Source organism: Hirundo rustica, chromosome 25 (genome assembly GCF_015227805.2).
Source record: "Hirundo rustica isolate bHirRus1 chromosome 25, bHirRus1.pri.v3, whole genome shotgun sequence".
In the NCBI taxonomy this organism is placed as follows: domain Eukaryota; kingdom Metazoa; phylum Chordata; class Aves; order Passeriformes; family Hirundinidae; genus Hirundo; species Hirundo rustica.
In genome coordinates this window covers 3,801,903-3,823,633 of record NC_053474.1, presented here as the reverse complement: position 1 = coordinate 3,823,633, position 21,731 = coordinate 3,801,903, and the positions used below count along the sequence as shown (strand labels likewise).

The following is a 21,731-nucleotide window of genomic DNA, read 5'->3' as shown; positions in this document are numbered from 1 at the left end:
TCTCGGAATGTGGGGACAGAGGGAAGCGGCCGCTCCGAGTGTGCCCAGACCGTCCTGGTCAGATACCCCGGACACCCCCAGCGCCGAGGCTGCTGTGCGAGCCCTGCTCCTTTTCCTCCTTTTCCTCCTTTCCCCCCTCCTTTTCCTCCTTTTCCTCCTTTTCCTCCTTTTTCCTCTCCCGGCTCAGCGCGGCCAGCCCAGCCCCGGGAGCCAGGAATGCTGCAGAATGGAATGTCAGGATCCATCCCAGCTGCCACATGACCTGAACCCTCATCGCGGAGCGACCCCGCTGCTTCCCCCACAGCCCCGGCCGAGTGTGACCGACCCCCGCCAGGCTGGCAGCAGGGCCGGGGGTCTGCCACCGACCCCCCTCCCCGCGGGGAGCCGGGAATGTCACCGCCCTGGAGCCGGGAATGTCACCGCCGGGGAGCCGCCTTTGAAGTGGGGTCACTTCCCCGCAGCTGGCAGGAGGGGAGGGGTCCCAGGGGTCACCCCCTTTGGGGGTGCATCAAAGGGCTCCCCCGGCAGCGATATCCCGGCGCACTGGGAGCTCTGGGAGCTGCCGGGGGCTGCGGTGCCTCCCAGGCTGTGGATCTCTCCTTATCCTCACGCCCTTGTTTCCCAGGCAGGGGAAGGGAAGGGGCTGTAAGAGCCAGCGCTGGGCTCCCAGCCGGGCCTCGAGTGTCATTCCCAGCCAGAGCCACGGCTGGGATCGCCTCCGGGTCCCGGCTCTGGTGTGGGGGTTTGAAATAAAAAATTAAACGCGGTGCAAGCGAAGGGCTCCCAGCCCGAGGGATTGGGGTCTGTCACCGTGAGAGCTGGGGTCCATCCCTGTGGGAACTGGGGTCTGTCCCAGCGGGTTATGGCACCGCTCCTGTGTCCGGGGAGCGCTTGAGTGCCACATCAAAGGCTCTGGGAGGGCAGAGGGCACGGAAAGCTGAGATCCCCGGAGAGGGACAGGGCCAGGTGGCCCCATGCCTTCGGGGGAACACGTAGCAGCGTCAAAGCCGGGGTGCTGTGCTGCAAGGGCTGCCCCACCGCCCAGAAATCCACTGCTGGGCCTCCACCCGTGCTCCAGCTCACGCTGCTGCCCCAGTTTCCCCCCAGGAGAACCAGACTTGCCTGTACCTCCCGGACCCGAGGAGCAAGTCCTGGAGGGAAGAGGGCTGGGAGCAGGCCGGGACTCGCTCCTCGGCAGCGCCGGCTCGGGGCTGCCCACGGCGTGCCGAAATGAGACAGAACCCGCCCCGTGCCTGCCCCGGACCCTGCCGGCACCGGGGGCCGCTCCTCCGACGCCGCTCCGGGAGGTGGCTGCAAGGGAAAGCATCCCCGAGGGCTGGCCCGGCACCTGGCCCAGGTGTGCTGCTGGCCAGGGCGCTCCCGGCTGTCACCGCCTGTCACTGGGCTGGGGCAGCCTCTGTCCCCCCAACCCCACCGGCTGTGGCTGAGACCCCAAAACTCTGCACCTCTGGGTCAGCAGGGACAGGGTGGGACACGCTGCAGGATGTCCCACTGCCCCTTGCGCCCTTCTCCATCCCAGAAATGTTCCTCACTCTGGGTGTTGCAGGAGCAGAGGATGCTCAGAAAGGGCCGGGTGCCCACCCAGGGTGACCCAGAGCTGAGCCCCCAGCCCACGAGGGACTCGAGTGTCCTCCCATCGTTGTTGCCCTGCAGAGGCCTGGCTGCGTTCCCAGGACACCCACGGCAGGGATCCCATTCCTCTGGGACCCCCCTTCACCAGAGCTGAGCAGCGAGCGCCCTGCAAGGGGAGGAAGAGGAGAGCTGCTCACGGACAGACACGCGAAGCCACTGCTGAAGTCTCATTTCCTGAGAAACCAGGCTAAAAATAATCCCCTTTTCTTGCCGTCCTGTGCTCGGTAAGCGCTGCCACCTCGCATTAAAGCTGCGGGGGGGAGCCTGAACCAGCAGCCAGCTGCTCTCCCTCCGGCATCGAGGGAAACTGAGGCACAGGTCCTGCTGCGGTGCTCCTGCCTGAGGTTTGTCCCTGCCTGGCACTGCTGGCCCCATCCTGCCCGGGGCTGAGCACCCAGGGCAGGCCTGAGCAAGATGGGATTGTTCCCCCCAGGGTGGGGGTTGTGGGGCTGGATACATCCGTGGGATAGGGAATGTGGGGCTGGAGGGGGCTGAGGGGTACCACGGTTTGAGGAGGGGGCTGGGGCTGTCCCGTGGGCTGGGAATGCATTATGGGATGGCAGCCGTGGAGCCGGGGACACCCTGGGGTTCCTGCAAAGCCCCAGGGACCCGGCGTTGCTCCACGCTGGGTTTTTGGGGTGGGGGGCTTCAGGGGGCTGCACATGTACTGCTCCCCCCATGCCCAGCACAGACCAGTCCCCCCAGTACAGCCCAGGCGCTCTCCCAGGAGCCCCAGAGGCACATCCTGCCCCCATCCCGCCGTGGGACACCAGGGTGGGACATCTCCCACCCCATCCCCTTTTCCGCACCCCGGAGTCTCCACCAGGTTTGGGGTCTCCCTGTCCCGGGGTGCATCCTCGCTGCGCCACCCCTTCCCAGGCGCCTGACGCCTCCCAGCTCAGCCCAGTTCAGCCCAGTTCAGCCCAGTTCAGTCCCGTCCGGCGGGTGCTGCTGGCTCCAGTCCCTGCTTTCGTGCCGCCGGGCGCGGAGGCGCTCGCAGGGCTGCGGTTGAGTCACCCCGGGCACAGCACCCAGCCAGGGGCGGGGACCGCGGGCACCGCGCACCCACCGGGGTCCCCGTGGGGTGCTGGGGGGGGGCAACGAGCCGCGGAGACCCCACCACCTGTGCAGGTAAGTGGGGGCGTGGGGCTGAACCCGCTGCGGAGGGGCTGCACGGCCGCCTGGGGTGGGGTGGGGGTGCGGCCCGGCTGCTCCGGCCCCACCTGGGGGGCTGCACACGCCCCCCACTCCTCCGCTCTGCTCCCCAGGGAGAAGGGCGGGCTGGGGGCTCCGCGTCACGCATTTCAGGGGTGGTTTGTCTTGTCCCCACGCTGTGCCAGAGGCCTGGGGCTGGCCGGGGTCTGAGGCCCCCGTGATGGGGTCCCTGGCGCTGGGAGGAGCCCAGGGTGTCCCGGCTGTGGGGCAGCCCCGGGCTGTGCTGGGGGCGCCTGGGGTCCGCCGGTTCCTGGGGCGCTGTGGGGGTCACCCAGGAGGGGCTGGGAGCGGGTGCGTTTTGGGGAGGGGGTGTGGGGGGGTTTCAGGCCCTCCGGACCCGCCCCCCCCTTCCATCTTGTCGGGCTGCCTGCAGTGAAAAAAGGGGGGCGTGCAACCCCCGGCTGTGGCTGGCTGGGGAGGTTGGACTGGTTTGACTGGTCCCCGCGCAGGGTGGGGGGCCGGCAGCCCAGCACCCCTCTGTGTGCGCTTCTTCCCGGCTCGGTTTTGGGGACCCCACAAGGATCCGGGCGAATCGCAGCGCCCTGCTCACACTTAGGTGACATTTTTAGGTGGCGGCTCTGTTCCGGGGTGGGGGGAACCCCCCCCGTGTGCCGGCAGTAAACAGGATACGAGCGGCTGCGGCGGGGAGACGGCGGCAGCATCACCGCAGCCCGGGGAGAGCCGGTTCGTGCCCCCCGAGCCCCCTCCCAGCCCCACGGCGGGGCAGGGGGCTGGTGGGTGTCGGGGTTCCCCGGGGGGGCCGGGCGGTGTCGGGGGTCCCCCGTGTGGGATGGGGGGTCCCTGGTGCTGGATTGCTGCGGGCTGTGCCGGGGTTGGAGCACGCTGGGGTCCCCCAACCCTGGGGGATGTGTGACACCCCCGGGGCTGGGACAGGGCCACCCGTGGGGTGAGGTCAGAGTCACCTTTGGGGCCGGGGACAGGGCCACTGGTGAGGGTGGGACACCCCAGCCGTGCCGAGGCTTGGCTCCGTGGGTGCCCAGGAACCCGGGGGTGCCCGGGGGGTGCCCGGGGGGGTTCCAGGCTGATCCTGCCCCACGGCTGCTGCAATTTCCTGCCCTTCGGTGACACCAAGGCAGCGCTTTCCCAACGCCGGGGACAGGAAGGGCCGTGGTGAGGCAACGCCGGGCGTGGGGCAAGACCCCTCTGGGAGATGTGATGAGCTGGGTACGGTCTCAGCCCATCGCGGGGGGCAGCCAGGCCCCTTCCGCCATCTGTGCGTGTGTCCTGGCACCCGGTGAAGCCCTGGGAAAGCGGGCAGGGGCAGAGCCAGCCCTGAGCAAACACGCTGGGCAAACAGGCGGCGGGCAGGATGGGCGGGCAGGGCCGGCCGGGCACGGAGCCGGCAGCGGGAGGAGCCGCGGGTGTCCCCGAGCCCTCCCCGAGCCTGAGCCCTTCTCTCGGCACCCTGGGCATGGTCCCGCTCCCCGTTTGTCGCCGGTGGGGTGGCGGCGGGGTTTCGGCTGCGGCCGTGGGCTGAGCTCCTCCGCCCTTTGTCCTTTCAGCAGGATGAGCGGGGGGGATCCTCCGCAGCGGCCCCCAGGTGCCCGCCGCGATGTTGGCATCGCTGGTGCACGCCCGGCACGCTGAGCACCCCGTGTCCCCGCCCGGGCCGGCCCCTCGGGCTGTCCCCGGGCTGTCCCCAAGCCCCGCCATGGCCCTGGAGCCCGAGGCGCTGCTGGACCTGAGCTTCCTGACGGAGGAGGAGCGGAGCTGCATCGCCCGGGTGCTGCACCGGGACTGGCAGCTCCGCCGGCGAGAGGAGGGGCGCATCAGGTGGGCTGGGGGTCCCCGCTGGTGTGACAGCGCCTTGGGGACAGCACGGACCCCCCAGGAGCCGTCAGCCCCTGGGGACAGAGCAGCCAGGCCGAGGGTCCCTTTTTCACCTGCTCACCCACTGCCCTCGGGCAGGGGGAAGCCCCCGGTTTGTCGCAGAAGCACCGAGGGTCCCAAAGGCCCTGGCAGGCGGTGGCTGCTGTCCCCCAGGCCCTGTTGGGGCGGCTCCATCGATCGGGGCGCAGGGGCCGATGGCAGTGCCGGGGTGGGGTCCCAATGTCCCCCTCCCGCCCACCAGCAAGCTCCGCAAGTCGGTGTCGGACCCGGCGCGGCTGCGGAGCCTCACCGGGGACTGGTTCTGCGACGCCCGCGCCCAGCGCCACCAGCACCACCTGGGCTCCGACCTCGTCCGAGCCTCCATCCGCCGCAGGAGGCGGCCCCGGGGTAGGCGAGGGATGGGGCACGGGGGCACGGGGAAGGTGGGAGCCGGGCCTGAGCTCCCTGATGTCCCCAGGAACGGGGGACCTGGAACGCGGCCCCAGTCTGGGCGAGCTGGAGGCCATCGACGAGCCGTCGGCAGAGGAGAAGGAGGATGAGGATGGTGCCTTGGAGACGGACGAGAGGTGAGGGAAGGAAGGCTGTTGTCCCACCGGGGCCCCGGGGGTGGTGACATCCCACCGGTGCGCGCTGGGGGTGGCACCAGGGGGCTGGAGGGGGAGCAGGACCCCTGGAGGAGGGGTCGGTGCAGTCAGGCCTGGTGTGTGCCCATCATCATCCCAGGGTCTGGTTGTCCACCATTTGTCCATCAGTGTGTCCCATGATCCCAGCATCTGTCTGTCCACCATTCCTGTGTCCATCTGTCCACCATTCCTGTGTCCATCTGTCCGCTATCCCAGTGTCCATCCGTCCATTATCCCAGTGTCCATCTGTCCATTATCCCGGTGTCTGGCTGTCCACTATCCCAGTGTCCATCTGTCCATTATCCCAGTGTCTCCCACCATCCTGGTGTCTGGCTGTCCACTATCCCAATGTCCATCTGTCCATTATCCCAGTGTCCAGCTGTCCATTATCCCAGTGTCTCCCACTCTCTCGGTGTCTGGCTGTCCACTATCCCAGTGTCCATCTGTCCATTGTCCCAGTGTCTCCCACCATCCCGGTGTCTGGCTGCCCACCATCTAGACCAAACTAATGGCGCTCTCTTCCCGCAGTTCCCCCACAGAGGAGGTGCCGGAGCCCACGGAGCCCCAGGTGGGTCCCTGGGGTGTGGGTTGAGCAGCACCTGACACCCCAGAGATGGGTGGGGGTCACCCCGCAGCACCCCCAGGGCCATCCCAAGATTGTGCTGCGCTTGGAGCGATCCCGAGCCCTGGGGAGTGACGGGAAATGTCCCACAAAATGTCCCCTGGGGTGTCCCGTGGCTCATCCCTCCTCGTGTCCCCCGGAACACAGAGGGTGGGTGGGGGAGGAGGGGGTGCCCGGGGTCCCGTTCTCATCCTTTCCCTCACAGCCCAGCCCCCCAGCTCCGGCCGTGGAGGGGTCCCCGGTGTCACAGCCCCTGCTGCAGGGTGACATCGCGGCGAGGGAGCAGGACAGCCCGGCCCAGACAGGTACCTGGGGTGGGGGGGTCGGTGCTGGGGAGCTTTGGGGGGCTGGAGCCCCCCAGCACTGCTCACTGCCCCCCCACTGCGGCCCTTCACCTCACTGCTCTGGCTGAAAAGGGGATCCCCCTCCCACCCTGCCCTCGTCCTCGCAGGTGACACGGGAGCTGGGAGCTGCTGCAGCACGGAGGAGGATGAGGAGCAGGAGCCGGACTCGGCACACGGCAGCCACAGCGCCGGGCAGGTGGGACGGGGGCTGGCGGGGATGTGTGGAACTGGGGGGCTCTATGGGACTGGGGGGACTCTGTGGGACTGGGGGGACTCTGTGGGATTGGGGGGACTCTGTGGGATTGAGGGGCTTGAAGGGACTGGGGGTTTCTATGGGACTGGGGGGTCTCTATGGGATTGGGGGATTCTATGGGACTGGGGGTCTCTATGGGACTGGGGGGTCTCTATGGGACTGGGGGGTTCTATGGGACTGGGGGGCTCTATGGGATTGGGGGATTCTATGGGACTGGGGGGCTCTATGGGATTGGGGGGCTCTATGGGATTGGGAGGGGCTTGATGGGACTGGGGGGCTCTATGGGATTGGGGGGCTGTATGGGATTGGGGGATTCTATGGGACTGGGGGGCTGTATGGGACTGGGGGCGCTCTATGGGATTGGGAGGTCTCTATGGGACTGGGGGAGCTGGAGAGAGTTGTAAGGAGTTTTGGAGGGGGTGTGTGGGGTTTTATAGGGCTGGAGCTGACCCCGCTTTGCATTTCCAGAGACCAGAGACGCCCCAGACGGATCAGACCCCCCCGGCCCCGCTGTCCCCACAGAACGGCCACAGCCCCCCGAGCCTGCTGAGAACCAGCTCCTCCGTGTCCAGCCTCAGCTCCTCCACGGTACAGGACTGGGGCTGGGTACTGGGGCTGGGGTGAGTGGGTGGGGGGCACCTCCCCAGCCCCCCTGACGGTGTCACCCCCCCGCAGCTGAGCGGGAGCCTGATGAGCCTGTACAGCGAAGGGGAGCTGGGCAGGGTGGCCGTGCGGGGCTGCGTGCAGTTCTCCCTGCGCTACGACCCGGCCAAGAAGGAGCTGCAGGTGCACGTCCTGCGCTGCCGGGAGCTGGCCGAGGCCAAGAGGCAGCGCTCGGACCCGTGAGTGCCCCAGGCCCCGCTGGCACTGCCCGGGGGATGCCCTCTCCGGCCCCCCGCTGCCCACAGCTCGTTTTTTGGCCCCAGGTACATCAAGACGTACCTGCTGCCGGACAAGTCCCACCGCAGCAAGCGCAAGACCGCCGTGAGGAAGAGGAGCCTGGATCCCGTCTTCAACGAGACCCTCAAGGTTCCGAACGCTCCTTTGGCGTGGAGCTGGAGGATTATCCACCCCCACCCGTGGTGCGATTTGGGTGGGTGGGCGTGGATAATCTCACCCCGTGTCCCCTCCCCGCCAGTACAAGCTGGAGAAGAGGGACCTGCAGGGCCGGACCCTGAACCTCTCCGTGTGGCACCACGACAGCCTGGGCAGGAACCTCTTCCTGGGCGAGGTGGAGGTGGCCCTGGGCGCCTGGGACTGGGCCAACACACGCCCCGAGTGGTTCAGTCTCCAGCCACGGGTGAGCTCCTCGCCTCCCCGGCCCCGCTGTTCGCGCACCGCCCCCGTAACCCCACCCCCGTCCTCCGCAGATGCCCATCCCCTCCGACGGCCTCGCCAGCCGGGGAAACCTCAACCTGGCGCTGAAGTTCATCCCCGCCGGCTCGGAAGGTGAGAGGGGCCCGTGGGCAGCCGGGGGTCGGGCATGGCAGGGTGCCCCCTGACCCTTCTGGCCCACAGGAGGGGGGATGCCACCCACGGGAGAGCTGCACATCTGGGTGAAGGACGCTCAGAGCCTCGTCCCGCTGCAGAGCGGCACCGTGGACGCCTTCGTGCAGTGGTAAGGGCGGGGGTGACACCCCGGGGGAGCCCGGAGGGGCCGCCAGGGTGTGCCCCCCTCACCCCGGCGTCACCCCAGCTACGTGCTGCCGGATGACAGCAAGGCCAGCCGCCAGAAGACGCGGGTGGTGAAGCGGAGCCTGAACCCCCTCTTCAACCACACCATGGTGTACGACGGCTTCCAGGCCAAGGACCTGGCCGAGGCGTGCGCCGAGTTCACCCTCTGGCACCACGAAGCCTTTTCCAAGCGCCAGCTGGGCGGCATCCGCCTCAGCCTGGGCACGGGTGAGCGGGAGGGCAGCCCCGGCCCCTCCGGGCGTCCCCGGCCCCTCCGGGCGTCCCCAGCGCCGCGGCTCGGGGCTGACGGGGTGCTCCCTCCGCAGGGAGCAGCTACGGGCTGCCCGTGGGCTGGATGGACTCGACGGCGGAGGAGCAGGGCGTGTGGAAGCAGCTGCTGCAGCAGCCCGGGCGCTGGGTGGAAGCGCTGCTCCCCCTGCGGACCAACCTGATCCCCCGGGCGTAGCCCCCAAGGACCGGCTGCGAGTGTGGGCTCGGAGGGGTGGAGACCTGGGGCATCACTGGGGTCTGTGCCCTCCCCTTCCAGCAGCAATGAAGTGACACCTGAGGGCACATCTGGCAGCTTTTTATTGCCGTGGGCACAGCTGGTGGCTGTTTATTGCCTTGGCCACCGTACCCTGGCTTCTCCCTCTGCTGTGGGGCTGGAGCTGCTGCATCGCGCTGCTCCCAGCATGGGGCTGTGCCCCCCATCTCCGTCCTTCCAGCCCCTGGGGTGGCAGCCCTGGGACTCTGGTGGCCTTGTCGCAGCCCTGGGTGGGGTTGGGGGGGTCACTGCTCTGACAGAATCCCCCTTTTCTTACTGGGATACTCCACCCTGGGCTGCCCTGTCCCACTGGGACACCCACACTGGTTCCTGGGTACTGGGAGGACTGGAGTCACTTGGGGCCACCCACCAACACCAGCCTGTGGGCACGAACATCCCCAAAGGATTTTTTGCAACCAGAATCTCCCAGGACATCACCCACGCCTGGGGTGGCAGGAGCTGGGTGACAATGACACCGACACCAGGAATTACAGGAAAATCCTTTATTGGTTTCTGTCCCCGTTGTTCCAGCTCGGGCTCGGGGCTGGGGCCAGGGGATGATCCCCCACTGCCACCCACAGCCACGTGTCCTCTGATTCCTGGGTGCCTCGTGCCCCCCGGGCGTGTGGGGGCCAAAGGTGGAATTCGGGGCTGGATGGGCCCCCCTGCATCCCCCGGGAGCACCCCGGGGTGACCTGTCCCACCCTGGTGTCCCCAGCTTTGCATAGTCGTGGTGTGGGGGGGGTCTGTGCAGGGGGGACGGTGACACCACGGTGGCCTCTTCACCCGGGGGGGACGGGGACAGCGACCCCCCCCCAGCCTGGAGGCGCAGGGAGCTCAGATCCTGGTGCATTGGACAGAGAGGAGACGTAGCAGGAAAGGTCCTGGGGGGCTTCACCCGGCCCCTCGCAGCCCCCCCGGGGATCCCCTGCACCCCCCCAGCCGCAGCCACCCCCGGACACAACGCAGACACCACCTGGCAGAGTTTAATGGGGGGCAGCCCGAGCTACAAGCGTCACCCCACGGCACACGACACGCAGCCCCCTCCCCAAAACAGCACACAGAAAGAGGGTGGGGGAGAGGGACACCCCCCCCCCCCAAGCCCCCCCGGAGCACACAGAGGCACAGCAAAAGCACACAGCAAGGCCCTGGCTCCGCTCCTCTGGCGGGCAGGGGGGTGTCAGGGCACGGCTGGGTGCTCCAGCCAAAATGCCAGAGGGAAAAACACCCAGGAGTCCAGGAGGAGATGAGGGGAGCCCCCGAGCCTCGAGGCTGTGGGGAGGCAGGGGGTGCCGAGAGTGGGAAGGGGCTGCTGGGTGCTAACTGGGGCCAAACTGGGGCCAAACTGGGGCCAGACTGGGAGCCCTGCAGTTGCCGTGCTGCCAAGGAGGCTCAGGGCGAGGGGCTGCACCCTGCTGCGGTGAGGCTGGGGGCACTGGGGACATCTCACCCGGGTGGAAGAACCTCTCTGGGGCCACAGCCCTGAGGGGCTCCATGCCAGAAAGGGGGCGGGGGGACCCCCTTCCCTTCCCTTCCATCCCTAACAGCTCAGAGGAAACAGCGAAACCAGCTGGAAAACACCCGTCATGCAAGCCAGGAGGGAAAATCCACGCCCCACCCTCTGCCCGGGGAGGTGCGAGCGAAGGGTGAAGCTCTGGGGGTGCGGGGGGACACCCCCCTCCCCACGGCACCCAGAACCTACTGATTGTCCTCTCTGGCAGCGTGGAAGGAAAGAGAGAGGGGGCACAGCCCCCCGCGTTAGCCACAGCGATCCCCGGGGACAGCACGGAGCAGCGCTGGACTCAGCTCTGAGGGACGGATCTGGGGCTCTCCCGCTCCCTGCGGGGCTCGGAGCAGGAGGTGACAGACAGAGGAGGTGACAGGACAGGAGGACAGCGGCACGGGGACAGACAGGGGGACAGGAACACCTCCACCTCCCAAATCGTCCCCTGCAGGGTGGGGATGGACTGGCACAAAGAGCCACGACACAGCGGAGAGACAGGACACACCCCGGGGTGACCCCAGACTTGGTTTTAGGGTGGGCTTGGCCCAGGTCCCCCCTCCCCAGATCCCGGTGGGAGCACGGGGCCCTTACAGAGTCTGGTAGGTGCTGTCCTTTGACTTGATGAACTTGATGATGAAGAAGGCGACGGCCTGGACGCACAGCACCAGCACGATGCCCCCGATGAAACTCGCTGTGTCGAAGCCGGGAGGGTGAAACTCAGGGCTGCCCGTCAGCGGGGCGCTGGTGGTGGTGGTGGTCCCTGGTGGCCAGGGAGAAGGGGAGGTTTGGGGAGTTATGGGCGCTGTTGGCATCTCCGAGTGTCAGTGAGTACAAGAGAGGGGGTTTGGGGTGCGTGAAGGAACCAGTGGCGGCACAGGGAGGAATGGGGCTGGGATGTCCCCACCAATACACGGATGTGGGGACATCAGCCCCTTCCCGTGCCAGAGCAGCTGGAGCTGCGGGAAAGGAGCCAGTGGCAAAAGGATCCCAGTGGGATCAATAATTCAGCAGGCTCCAGGCTCTGGTTACCCACTGTAATGAGCCCAGCGCTCTCCAGTTCCCGCTTGCTGGAAGAGGCCCCTCCACTCCCAGCCAGGCCGGAGGTGGCGATTCCCAGCAAGGATCTGGGAACCAGGGCCTGCTCTTGATGGGTGCCGTGAGTCACTGCACTGCCCAGCGCAGGGAGAGGGGACAGGGACAGAGCTGTGACCCGGGACAGCCGGCACATCCACGGATCCCTCCCAAAGGGGTGTGAAATAGAGGGAAGTGCCTTGCTGGGACCAGTCACTGATCCCTGGGGCGCCCAGGACCCCCATCCCACTGCCCCCCGCCCCTCCCCAGGCCCACTCACTTGTGGAGTGTGTCACTGGCTCCTTGCTGTGGGATTGTGGAGGCTCCTCCGTGTGTGACTTCAGTGCTGGAGAGGGCAGGGACACAGGGAAGGAGGTAAAGGGTGACAAGGGACATTGCCACATGTCCTCAAGCCATGCCCCTGTCCCAGTGGGATTTCATCCCCATAGCCCCTGAACCCGCAGCAGCACCTCTGTCCCGAAGGTCAGAGGGTCTGGGGGGGTTTGGGGGTCTGGGGTTACCTCGGCACAGGGTGCTGGTGTTGTAGAGTGCACAGGTCTCCCGCACCGCTGACCCTCTCTGCACGCAGCTCCCCGTTTCTGCGGGAAGAGGGAGCAGAGTTGTCCCGAGGATCCCAAACCAGTGCAGCTGTTCAGGCCCGGGGCTGCCCCGGGCACCTGAGGGTTTGGGATGAGGGGGTTCATTCCCAGGGGTGAGCATCCACCTGAGGGGCTGGCAGGAGGGGCTCAGAGCTGCAAAGAGGGGCTTTGTAAACCTCTGAGATGAACCTGGACCGTGAAATCAGCTGGGACTGGGCATCCAAAGGTGCTGAGTGCCAACACCACCCGGGCACGGCCCCGGTGCAGTGACAGGGGCTGGGGAGGGCTGATGAGAGCCCCCCTCTGTGCCCACCCAGCCGAGCCCCTCACCTGGCTCCTCGGGGGTCCCGCAGCCCACCCAGACGCAGTCGGTGCTGTTGTGGGAGCGGCTGCTGGCTGTACACATCTCGCAGGACCTCAGCTTGCCACACTCTCCTGCCAAAGCCAGGGAAAAGCGGTGAGGGCAGGGCCGGTGCCCATCCCTGCCGCAGCGGGGTGGGGGCTGGACCCCCCCAGCTCCACAGAGGGGAAATTCTGACGATGCAGCGGGAGCGATGAAGGCAGATCCCAAAGCACCAAACCCAACAGCCCCGTGCCGATGGGGTGCTCGCAGCACCCCCGGCCCTCCAGCCAGGGGACACCCCACAGCTCCCAGCACCCCCCCGGTTCACACGGGGCTCACCCATCACCCCCAGGGCAGGGAACACCCCCAGCCCCAGCGCCGGGATCTTTTGGCGGGGGTTGAAATGAGATGAGGCGGCAGCTCCAGCCTGGTGGGGGTTATCCTCTGCCCACCCCGGCCATCCCGCGGGACCCCCGTTCCCACCGGCCCGCTGAGGCTGTGAGTCACTCCGGTGCTTGCGGAGCCGCTCTTTCCCCACACACGCTCATCATTAATTTACAGCGCTGACTCTCGGCGAGGGAGGCTGCGGCGAGCTGCGGCCGGGCTCTGCCTGCACCTCTCTGCGTCCCACGCCCGCGTCTGCACCATCCCGGGAAAGAGCCGGGAGCCATTCCCCACGCCGGGTGTGTTTCCAGGCTCTCAGGGATCTCAGGAGGCCTTTGGGAGCTGGCATTCCCCCGGACCGGCTCCTCGGGGGACGGAGCGAGCACAAGGCTCCCCTTTAGGGACCAGCTGTAACCCCCAGCTTTTAGCGTTCCCTAGAAGCCCTGGGCGCCTGATAGAAAAGCCCTTTCCCCTTCACTGCCAGGAAAAGCCGAGGGGGCAACAGGCGGCCTAAGGCAGGAAGCGGAGATGCTGCGGCCCCATTGCCATGGCTACGGGAGGGGGAGGTGGGCACGCCGCTGGCCCCCCCTTCCAGCATTTGGAGACCTGCCGGGAGCCAATGGGAAAGTAGGACTTTGTTCGCAAGGGTTTGGGCAGGTTTATAATTTATTTTTATCGCGGCAGGCGCAGGAACAGACGTTGGAGCCCAGCGCTGCCAGCTCCCGCTCCTGCCGTCAGGTGTGGGGAGGGAGGGGGATAAAGGGGGGCTGCGGGGCCGGCTGAGGGCAGCCCCACTCCCGTGGGTGCTCTGGGAACACGCGTGGGTCCCGCTGGGATAAGTCAGGGTGGAAATGTCTCCCCGCAGCAGCAGGGGGATGGGAGAGGGGGAGCAGAAGGAAGCCTGGGGTTTGCATAATTAATGCCCGGAGTTGCAGCACCTCGGGAAGGAGGCGACGGCTCCGTTCCCCTCTCCCCACCGCGGTTCACGAGATCCCCACACTTTTTGGAGAGGAGCTTGGGCCCTGCACACCGTTCGTCCCGCTGCAGCCCAGCGCACCCCCCGTGGTCCTTGAGGGGTCCCGACCCCCCCGGAGCACGGCTGGGAGCGGGAGCAGGGGTCCCTCTCCTCCAAACCGAACTCAGGGACCGAGTCCCCTGAGGGCGAGAGGAACCCCTGAGAAAAACCAAACCCCCACACACAGGAAAAAAAAAAAAAAAGTTCAGCTGCCCCAAAGCTGTAAAGCCCCGCGCTCCCCTCCCGCGCCCCCCGGCCGTACCTGCGCGGGTGGGAGCGGCTCCCTGCGCGCAGAGCAGCGCGCACAGGAGCGCGCAGCGCAGCGCCCCGGGACCCGGCGGGGCCATGGCCCGGCCCGGCTCGGCTCAGCCCGGCTCGGCACGGTCCCAGCGGGAGGTGTGTCCGCGGATCTCCCGGGAGAGCGGAGCGGAGCCGATGCGCGCCCGCGGGAGGCGGCCCCGCCGGCGGGGGAGGGGGGGGGCGGCCCCGCCTCGCCCCGCCCCGCCCCGCCCCGGCAGGCCCGGCCCGGGGTGCGGGGGTCTCTCACCAGGGGCGTCCCCCCCACATCGCACCCACATCCCCCCGTGGGCCGTGGGAAAGCCGGGGCAGCACGGGCTGCACACACTGCACCCCCTGTACACACCTGCGCACGTCTGTGCACACCTGCGCACACCTGTACACACTCGCACATGCTGTGTACACCGCACACCTGCGCACAGCTGCACGCCCCGTGCCCCGCACACCCCTCACACCCCGCACACCCCGCACCCTCCGCACACCCCGCACACCCCGCACACTCCGCACACCCCGCACACCCCGCACAGCCCGCACAGCCCGCACAGCCCGCACACCCCGCACAGCCCGCACACCCCGCACACCCCGCACACCCCGCACAGCCCGCACAGCCCGCACAGCCCGCACAGCCCGCACACCCCGCACACCCCGCACGCACCGCACACCCCGCACAGCCCGCACACTCCGCACAGCCCGCACACTCCGCACACCCCGCACACCCCGCACACTCCGCACAGCCCGCACAGCCCGCACAGCCCGCACACCCCGCACACCCCGCACACTCCGCACACCCCGCACACCCCGCACACTCCGCACAGCCCGCACAGCCCGCACACCCCGCACACCCCGCACACCCCGCACAGCCCGCACAGCCCGCACAGCCCGCACAGCCCGCACACCCCGCACGCATCGCGCTCACCGCACACGCGCTGCCCGCTCCCCCCGGGCCGGCTCCGCTCAGCACCGCCAACAGCTCCAGCCAGGCTGGACAGAACCGAACCGAACCGAACGGAGCCATCCCCACCCCGGTCTCTGCCCGGGTCCCCCGCAGCCAGCGGAGTCCGGGGTGCCCGAGACCACCGGGGTCTCCTGAGTCCCGCGGGGTCGCAGCAGAGCCGCGGTCCGGACCCCTCTCTCGGCGGGGACATGGCGTGGGCTTCGAGGAACAGGCGCGGGGGGAGAGTCTGGAGGAGAGCAGCCTTCTCCTTCCTCCTCCTCTCCGGGGCAGGGCTCCCGGCCAGCCCTTCCCGCAGCACCCCCGGCCGGGCATTCCCGCTTCTCCTGGCCATGAATTATTCAGCCCGGTGTGGGAAAGCCGGGCCGCGGGGACCCACGGGGAGAGGCGAGGGCGCTGCTCAGCCCCGGCTGTGCGGGGGCAGGACAGGACCCATCCTCGATCACCCCACATCCCCCCGAACCCCGGGCCGCCCCCTCCACAGCGGAGCCCCCCAGACCTCCGCACTGCGGGGAGAGGGGCCGAGTCGACACAGCCCCCGGTGCCCAGCAGCGCGGTGACCCCGGCCCGTGGGGGGGTCCCGTGGGTGGCGGGGGAGCTCTGGGTGGGTGGAGGGGGGGGGCTGGAAAGGGGGCGGGGGGAGGGGGGGCGCTGTTTTTATGAATGGGCTGCGATTACTATGCGGCGCGCGCGCTCCCGCGCTGCCCGCCCGGGCGCTGATTGGCTCCGGCGCGCCATTGACGTCACAGCGGGGCGAGCGGGCCGGGGGGGGGGGCCGTGAGTCACCCCCGAACCCCCCGGACCCCCCCGGCCCCGCTCGGGCGCTATAACTCGGCAGCGCCCATGGCAGCGGGGCCCCGGCCGGGCAGCCCAGCGCAGCCCGGGCTCGGCATCCCGGCAGGTGAGTGCTCGGTACCGGGGGGGGCACCGGCAGAGGGGGGAGCCCGCTCTGGCAGAGCGCCGCGCTATGGGGAGGGTGGCGAGGGGCGGCCGTGCCCCCCCCTCCCCTCCAGGCTCGTCCAGGGGCTGTGCTGCCCGCCCGGGGAGAGGTAGACCCCCAAGGTGAGAGGGGATAGGAGGGTGTCTGCTCCCGCTGGGGTGCTGATCGGGGGGGGTGGGTGAGGGAGGGCGGGGTCACCCCCTTTACCTGCTGCTCGGGATCCCCTCACTTTGGCCCCGAACTCCTGGCCGGGGAGGGTGTTTTCCACTGCCAGTCCCGCTCTCCTGGATTTATCCATCAAAATCATGCAGCGCCCAACCCCCAGCAGCTAAGGCAGGCAGGAGCAGGGGTGTTGTGTGTGTGTGTGTGTGCGTGCGTTCCCTCCCCTTTATTCACCTATTTGTTTTAAAACTAAACCATCTCGTCCAGAAAAATCCCCTCGGAGCAAACAGCGAGCACAGCCTCAACCGACACTGCTCTGCCCACCCTCCTGAGGACAACTTTTGGGTGGCACGGGGGCAGCTCGTGGACAGCAGGTGCTGAGGGGCTGCTCTTGCAGCCACCCTCTGCCATCATGATGGAGAAAGGGCCCCCCAACTCCAGCGAAGGCCAGCAAGGCTGGTTCTCAGCCAGGAACGGCACTGGCAGCTCCTTGGATCTGGAGTCCGTGGTGCAACCCCTCGCCTTGAACCCGTGGGACGTCGTCCTCTGCGTCTCGGGGACCATCATCTCCTGTGAGAACGCCATCGTGGTGGTGGTCATCTTCTACACCCCGGCTTTCCGCGCCCCGATGTTCCTCCTGATCGGCAGCTTGGCCACGGCCGACCTCCTGGCAGGTTTGGGGTTGATCCTGCACTTTGCCTTCGTGTACTTCATCCCGTCGGAAGCGATCAGCCTGCTCACCGTGGGGCTCCTGGTCACCTCCTTCACGGCCAGCGTCAGCAGCCTGCTGACCATCACCATCGACCGCTACCTGTCCCTCTACAACGCCCTGACCTACTACTCGGAGAGGACGGTCACCAGGACTTACATCATGTTGATCCTCACCTGGGGAGCCTCCATCTGCTACGGGCTGCTGCCCGTCATGGGCTGGAACTGCCTGAAGGAGCCTTCCTCCTGCAGCATCGTCAAACCGCTGACCAAGAGCCACCTCATCATCCTCTCCGTCTCCTTCTTGGCGGTGTTCGCGGCGATGCTCCAGCTGTACGTGCAGATCTGTAGGATCGTGTGCCGGCACGCCCACCAGATCGCCGTGCAGAGGCATTTCCTGGCCAGCTCCCACTACGTCACCACCCGCAAGGGCATCGCCACCCTGGCCGTCATCCTGGGCACCTTCGCGTCGTGCTGGCTGCCCTTCGCCGTGTACGGGCTGCTGGGGGATTACAGCTACCCGGCCCTCTACACCTACGTCACCTTGCTGCCCGCCACCTACAACTCCATGCTCAATCCCGTCATCTACGCCTTCAGGAACCAGGAGATCCAGAAAGTGCTGTGGGCCGTGTGCTGCGGGTGCTTCTCCTCCACGCTGCCTTTCCGCTCCCGCTCCCCCAGTGACGTCTGATGTTCCCCCCCCCTCCCCGAATCTTTCACTTACCGATGGCAGTCGGGGATTTGTTTTGATTCCCCTTTTTCGTTCTCAGAGGCACGTTGAAGGAGCTCTTGGAAGCAAGCAGCTCTTCCCAGCCTCATCCTTTTTGGGCACAACTCGTTCTTTTTCCTCTATTTTTCCAGTTTTTGAACAGAGAGAAAAACGTATTTTTTTTAATTCATAATATAATCTATATTTAATGCGTGAGAGAGAGAGGGGTGATCCTCATATTTTCTTTAAAGCTATTTATGACGCTTTATTTTTTTAAGGGTGGGGAAACACCAGGAACATTCCTCCCCCTCTTGTGGTTTTTTTTTTGGGTTTTTTTTTTTTTTTTACAACCTCGTTATTTACCTCAGATAGTCAAAATATATTTTATACATTTGGGAAAAGGGAGGAGAGACTCGTTGCCAGAGAAGGAGGAGGAGGGACTCAACCCCCCCCCCCGCCCCCTTCTCCCAGCCGTCCATCCATTTATTTATTTATTGGTATTTGAATTATTATTTAATTTGATTTCCGTGCCTCCCTCCCAGCGCCGGGCCCTGCTGCCCTCTAGTGCTGGCTGCCTTTAGGAGGGGAGGGGGGGCCGCCGGAGGCTCTGCACCCCCAAACCCACAAAGCTTTGGGGTCCTCTGGGTGCTGCCACCCCCCTCGCGGCACCCGGGGCTCCCCCTGCCAAAGCCTTTCTTTGCACTGGGGTTGGATTTGCACATTTCTGGGCTGGGGGGAAGGATGTGAAAGGCCCCTCGTGGAGGGGACCCCTGGCGATGGGGACCCCTCAGGGCAGGGACCCCTCTCGGCGGGTCAGGGTTGGGGGGGGCTGCTTCTTGTTTACAACTCCGGTAGGGGAATAAATTAATTTGTGGTATGAGGTGCGGCTGTTGGTTGCTGCGGAGGGGGTGGCACGGTGTTTCCCGAGGGGGCAGAGAAGGCTGAGCCTCCCGAGTCCCGTCGGGGCCGTCCCCCTGCTCCCGGATAAGAGATGCCGAGTGACAGCGCTTCCCCCACCCATCACATCCTGTTAGCAGGAGCTGGCCCGGGGGGAGCGGCACTGAGGCCCCTGACCATCCTCATCCTCATCCTCATCCTCACAGCCTCTGCCGGTGACATCTGACACGTCCCCGCAGCCAGGGCTCATTCCCACCGCGGGTGGCAACCTGGGCCCTCCACCCAGCGGGCACGGTACCTCTGCCCCCATCTCTGCCCACCCAGCCCCTCTCCTGTTGAAGGGGGCACGGGGGGGACCGTGCCCAGCGCCCCCACACTGAGATTCCCGTGCTCCGAAAGTCGCTGCTCCCACGGGATCCTGCACACCCTTCCCTGCTGCCCCAGCTGCCCGCCGGGGGCCGGGAAGGCGAGGTTAATGATGGCAGAGCTAATTAGGGCAGCTCAGCCCCTCCGGGAGCAGCCCCCCGGAGCCCCCCGTGCCCCTCAGCCCGCTCAGGGGTTTCTCACGGGCATTTGTGCGTCCGCGGATGGGATGTGGCAGGGCCCGGGGCTGGGGAGCAGCCGGGGGACGTGAGCTCCGCCTCACCTTGGGCTCGGGGACCTGGTGGCAGCCCCGAGGGCCGGGGCTGTTTATTGCAAAGGAAATGAGGATTCCCCTGGGCCGGGCGCTGGCAAGGGGCTGTGTTAGCGAGCGATGACGGGAGATGGGGCTGGGAGGGCTGAAGCACCCACAGATTGTCTCCAGCTCTCCCAGGGGTGGGCTCAGCGCTGGGCATGGGGAATTTCGGGCTCCCCTTGTACCCAGCGAGGTTAAGCCAGAGGCTGGAGGTGTTCATTTTACCCCAGGGCTCAGCTGAGCACCCTCAGGAGATAATTCCCGAGCCTATCTCCCCCAGCAGTGAAAAATGCCGTAATTTCCAGCTCGTTCTGTATGCAGGGGCATTTTTTACCTGGTGATTCTTATGTCAACATCACATGGCAGCTGAAACAGCTTTTCTCTCCCTCGTGCCTCCCCTGCTGATGTCTTCAGAGGGAGCTTCCTCACGCTGTGCAAGCCCATCCAGTTCCTCCCACTCCCTGGGCTCCCTGTCACTTCCCCTGGGGACAGGGTGACACAGCGGAGCGTGCCAGGCACAAAGGCAGCACCATTCAGGTCTGGAACCCCTCCTCACGCTCCCACCCACCACAGCCAGCGCTGGGGGTGGGCACAGGGCCGCAGCCCCCCCTCCCCAGCTCCTGGCAGGGCTGTGCCGTGGCTGATGAGCTTCCCAGATTGACCCGGGGCACGCAGAGGGCTCAGGAGCTGCGGTGACCCATCGTGACAACGCGGCATCAAAAGCCATCACAACTCAGGCCAAGGCGTTTCCCCAGAAACCAGAAATTCGGGAGCTGCGGGAGCTGAGCCCTCGCTGAATCCTCGTTGCCACCACCCTGAGAATGTCACCTTCACAGCCCTGTCCCCCTCTGCCACCACGTGTGCCCAGCTCCGTGTGCCCCATTCCCAGGTGGGAGATGCACCCTCGGCTCCTACCTGTGTCCGGTTCCCTGCTCAGGATGGATGAGGGGAGCTCAGGTGGAGCAGGGGCTGGAGGAAGCCACAACCTGGTCGCTCTTCCAGTGCTCCAGCGAGTTTGGAGACATTCCCAGCTGCTCCAGGCCTTTGGGGGATGATGGAGCAGGAAGATCCAGCAGGGCTCAGCCTGCTCCCTTTTTTGGTGGAGAAAGATGCAGGAAGTGAAGCTATAAAAAAAGAGTCAAACCCATCCAAGACGGCACCAGAGTGCTGAGCAGCCACCCCCACGCCAGGGATGTGCAGGAGAGGCTCGTGGGGGACCAGCAGCCCAACTTTGGGGTTAAAATATGAGCTAAGAGACGTGGGCATGGCCTCACTCCAGCTGTGCTCGCACATCTGGCAGGGCCAGCCCTTCCCAGGCTCCCAGCAGATGCCGCAAGCACAGGCTGCTCTTTCCTCCAAGGCCTGCCCGTGCTGCAGCGCAGGCAGGGAGGGCGGCTTGGGGTTTGCTCCCCTTCCCCGGTGTGAGCAGCCCTGGTCCTGCTGGCAGCAGAGGGGCCCAGATCTGGCTCCAGGCACTTGCCCTTGGCCATGGTGCAGGTGAGAGCTGGCAGCACCCACAGCAGAACCAGGGCCGGTCCCAAACCATGCGCTCTGCAGCTCCTGCTCCAGCCCTGGTGCCAAAACCACGGGGGTTTTGCCAGATGGGAGGAGGGAAGGAGGCTGCTGCAACCCCAAAACCTCCCCCGGGCACCCTGAACCCCAAGTGCCCTGCCTGGGGCACAGCTGGGAGCTGCCATTCCCCCACAGCCCATCCCAGGGATGGGGCTCTGCTCTCAATGCCTTACTGCAGCGCCCACGATGGGACCACGAGTGCTGAGGCACCTCCTCCTGCAGCACCCTGGGACCACCGGGCCATGGGGAGGGCTGGCAGCTCCACTTATGGGCCTGGGTTACATTTAAATGAGAAACCTCAGCCCTGGCTTGGGGGATTTTGTTTCCTTGGAAGCGGGAGCAGGCAGGAAATGAAGAAAACACGGCCCTGCTGTAAGTGTTTTACCAAATGCCGGAGGCAGCGGGAGGCATTTCCCGGCACAGCTCGGCCTCGAGCATCATCCCCGGCCACCACCTCGGCCATGGCTCTGGAGGCATCGGATGGTGCTTCCCAGGGAGGGAGGGAGGTCTGTCTGAAAGGGCAAAGCTCAAGGAGAGGGGGTCAGCAGCCTGCAATTTCATCCCCGTCGCTGCGTGTGATGCGGAAGGCGGCTTCGTGCCACCAGCCCATGGCTGTGCGGGGACCTGGGGCCGGCAGGACCCTCTGCTCTGCACAGGAAGCTCCCAGAGGACCAGGCTTCCACCCTGGCTCAGGGCTGGGGCTTTGTCTGACTGGATGGGGCGAGTAATTCAGCCCTGGCCACATCCCCAGCTCCTGCCTTCAGCCCTGGCCGTGCCGGCGCTGGCCTTTGCAGAGCGGCTGAGCCCGGCGCAGAGCTGCTGCCCTGCCAGACTGCAGAAACTTGAGCTCCAAATAACATAATTCCTCTGGCACCCCGTGGTTATTTGTGAGCTGCTGTGAGCAGATGGAAGAGTTACAGATAAAGCCATCCGCAGCACGGGAGCCGATTGCCTTCCCCACACAACCGCGTAGGCAACGGCAAAGGCAGGGAGGAGGAGAGAAAAAAACCCACCAGGCAGCGAGAGAGCGAGAGAGAGAGGAGTCAGCCATTTCTGAGGGGCTGAGCTGCCATCTCAGCACACCTACGTGCGAGGAACGGGGACTTTCTGCTGGCACCGGGCC

General features: G+C 66.5%; 3 protein-coding genes across 5 annotated transcripts; 2 read left to right on the top strand and 1 right to left on the bottom strand.

The window, feature by feature from the left end:
- The first annotated feature begins 4,441 nt into the window (after positions 1-4,441).
- On the top strand, positions 4,442-8,829 carry SYTL1 (synaptotagmin like 1). 2 transcript variants are annotated; one of them, XM_040086227.1, is made up of 14 exons: positions 4,442-4,662; positions 4,961-5,106; positions 5,177-5,285; positions 5,871-5,910; positions 6,170-6,269; positions 6,416-6,504; positions 7,030-7,149; positions 7,237-7,403; positions 7,488-7,590; positions 7,700-7,861; positions 7,932-8,010; positions 8,080-8,179; positions 8,258-8,463; positions 8,562-8,806. In XM_040086227.1, the coding sequence occupies exons 1-14, from the start codon at positions 4,442-4,444 to the stop codon at positions 8,699-8,701; spliced, it is 1,782 nt and encodes a 593-aa protein (XP_039942161.1). In that variant the 3' UTR covers positions 8,702-8,806. The 2 variants fall into 2 exon arrangements, with proteins under 2 accessions (XP_039942161.1, XP_039942162.1); XM_040086228.2 differs by lacking the exon at positions 8,258-8,463 and having other exon boundaries at positions 4,524-4,662; positions 8,562-8,829.
- Positions 8,830-9,296: 467 nt separating this feature from the next.
- CD164L2 (CD164 molecule like 2) lies at positions 9,297-15,324 on the bottom strand. Of its 2 annotated transcripts, none has more exons than XM_040086163.2 (6): positions 14,909-15,324; positions 12,284-12,388; positions 11,876-11,953; positions 11,635-11,700; positions 10,875-11,043; positions 9,297-9,623 (listed from the first exon to the last, which is right to left on the bottom strand). In XM_040086163.2, the coding sequence occupies exons 1-6, from the start codon at positions 15,276-15,278 to the stop codon at positions 9,617-9,619; spliced, it is 795 nt and encodes a 264-aa protein (XP_039942097.1). In that variant the 5' UTR covers positions 15,279-15,324; the 3' UTR covers positions 9,297-9,616. The 2 variants fall into 2 exon arrangements, with proteins under 2 accessions (XP_039942097.1, XP_039942096.1); XM_040086162.2 differs by lacking the exon at positions 9,297-9,623 and adding an exon at positions 9,639-10,493.
- Positions 15,325-15,719: 395 nt separating this feature from the next.
- Positions 15,720-18,321, top strand: GPR3 (G protein-coupled receptor 3). Its single transcript, XM_040086435.2, has 2 exons — positions 15,720-15,845; positions 16,314-18,321. The coding sequence occupies exon 2, from the start codon at positions 16,459-16,461 to the stop codon at positions 17,443-17,445; it is 987 nt and encodes a 328-aa protein (XP_039942369.1). The 5' UTR covers positions 15,720-15,845; positions 16,314-16,458; the 3' UTR covers positions 17,446-18,321.
- The last annotated feature ends 3,410 nt before the right edge of the window (positions 18,322-21,731 follow it).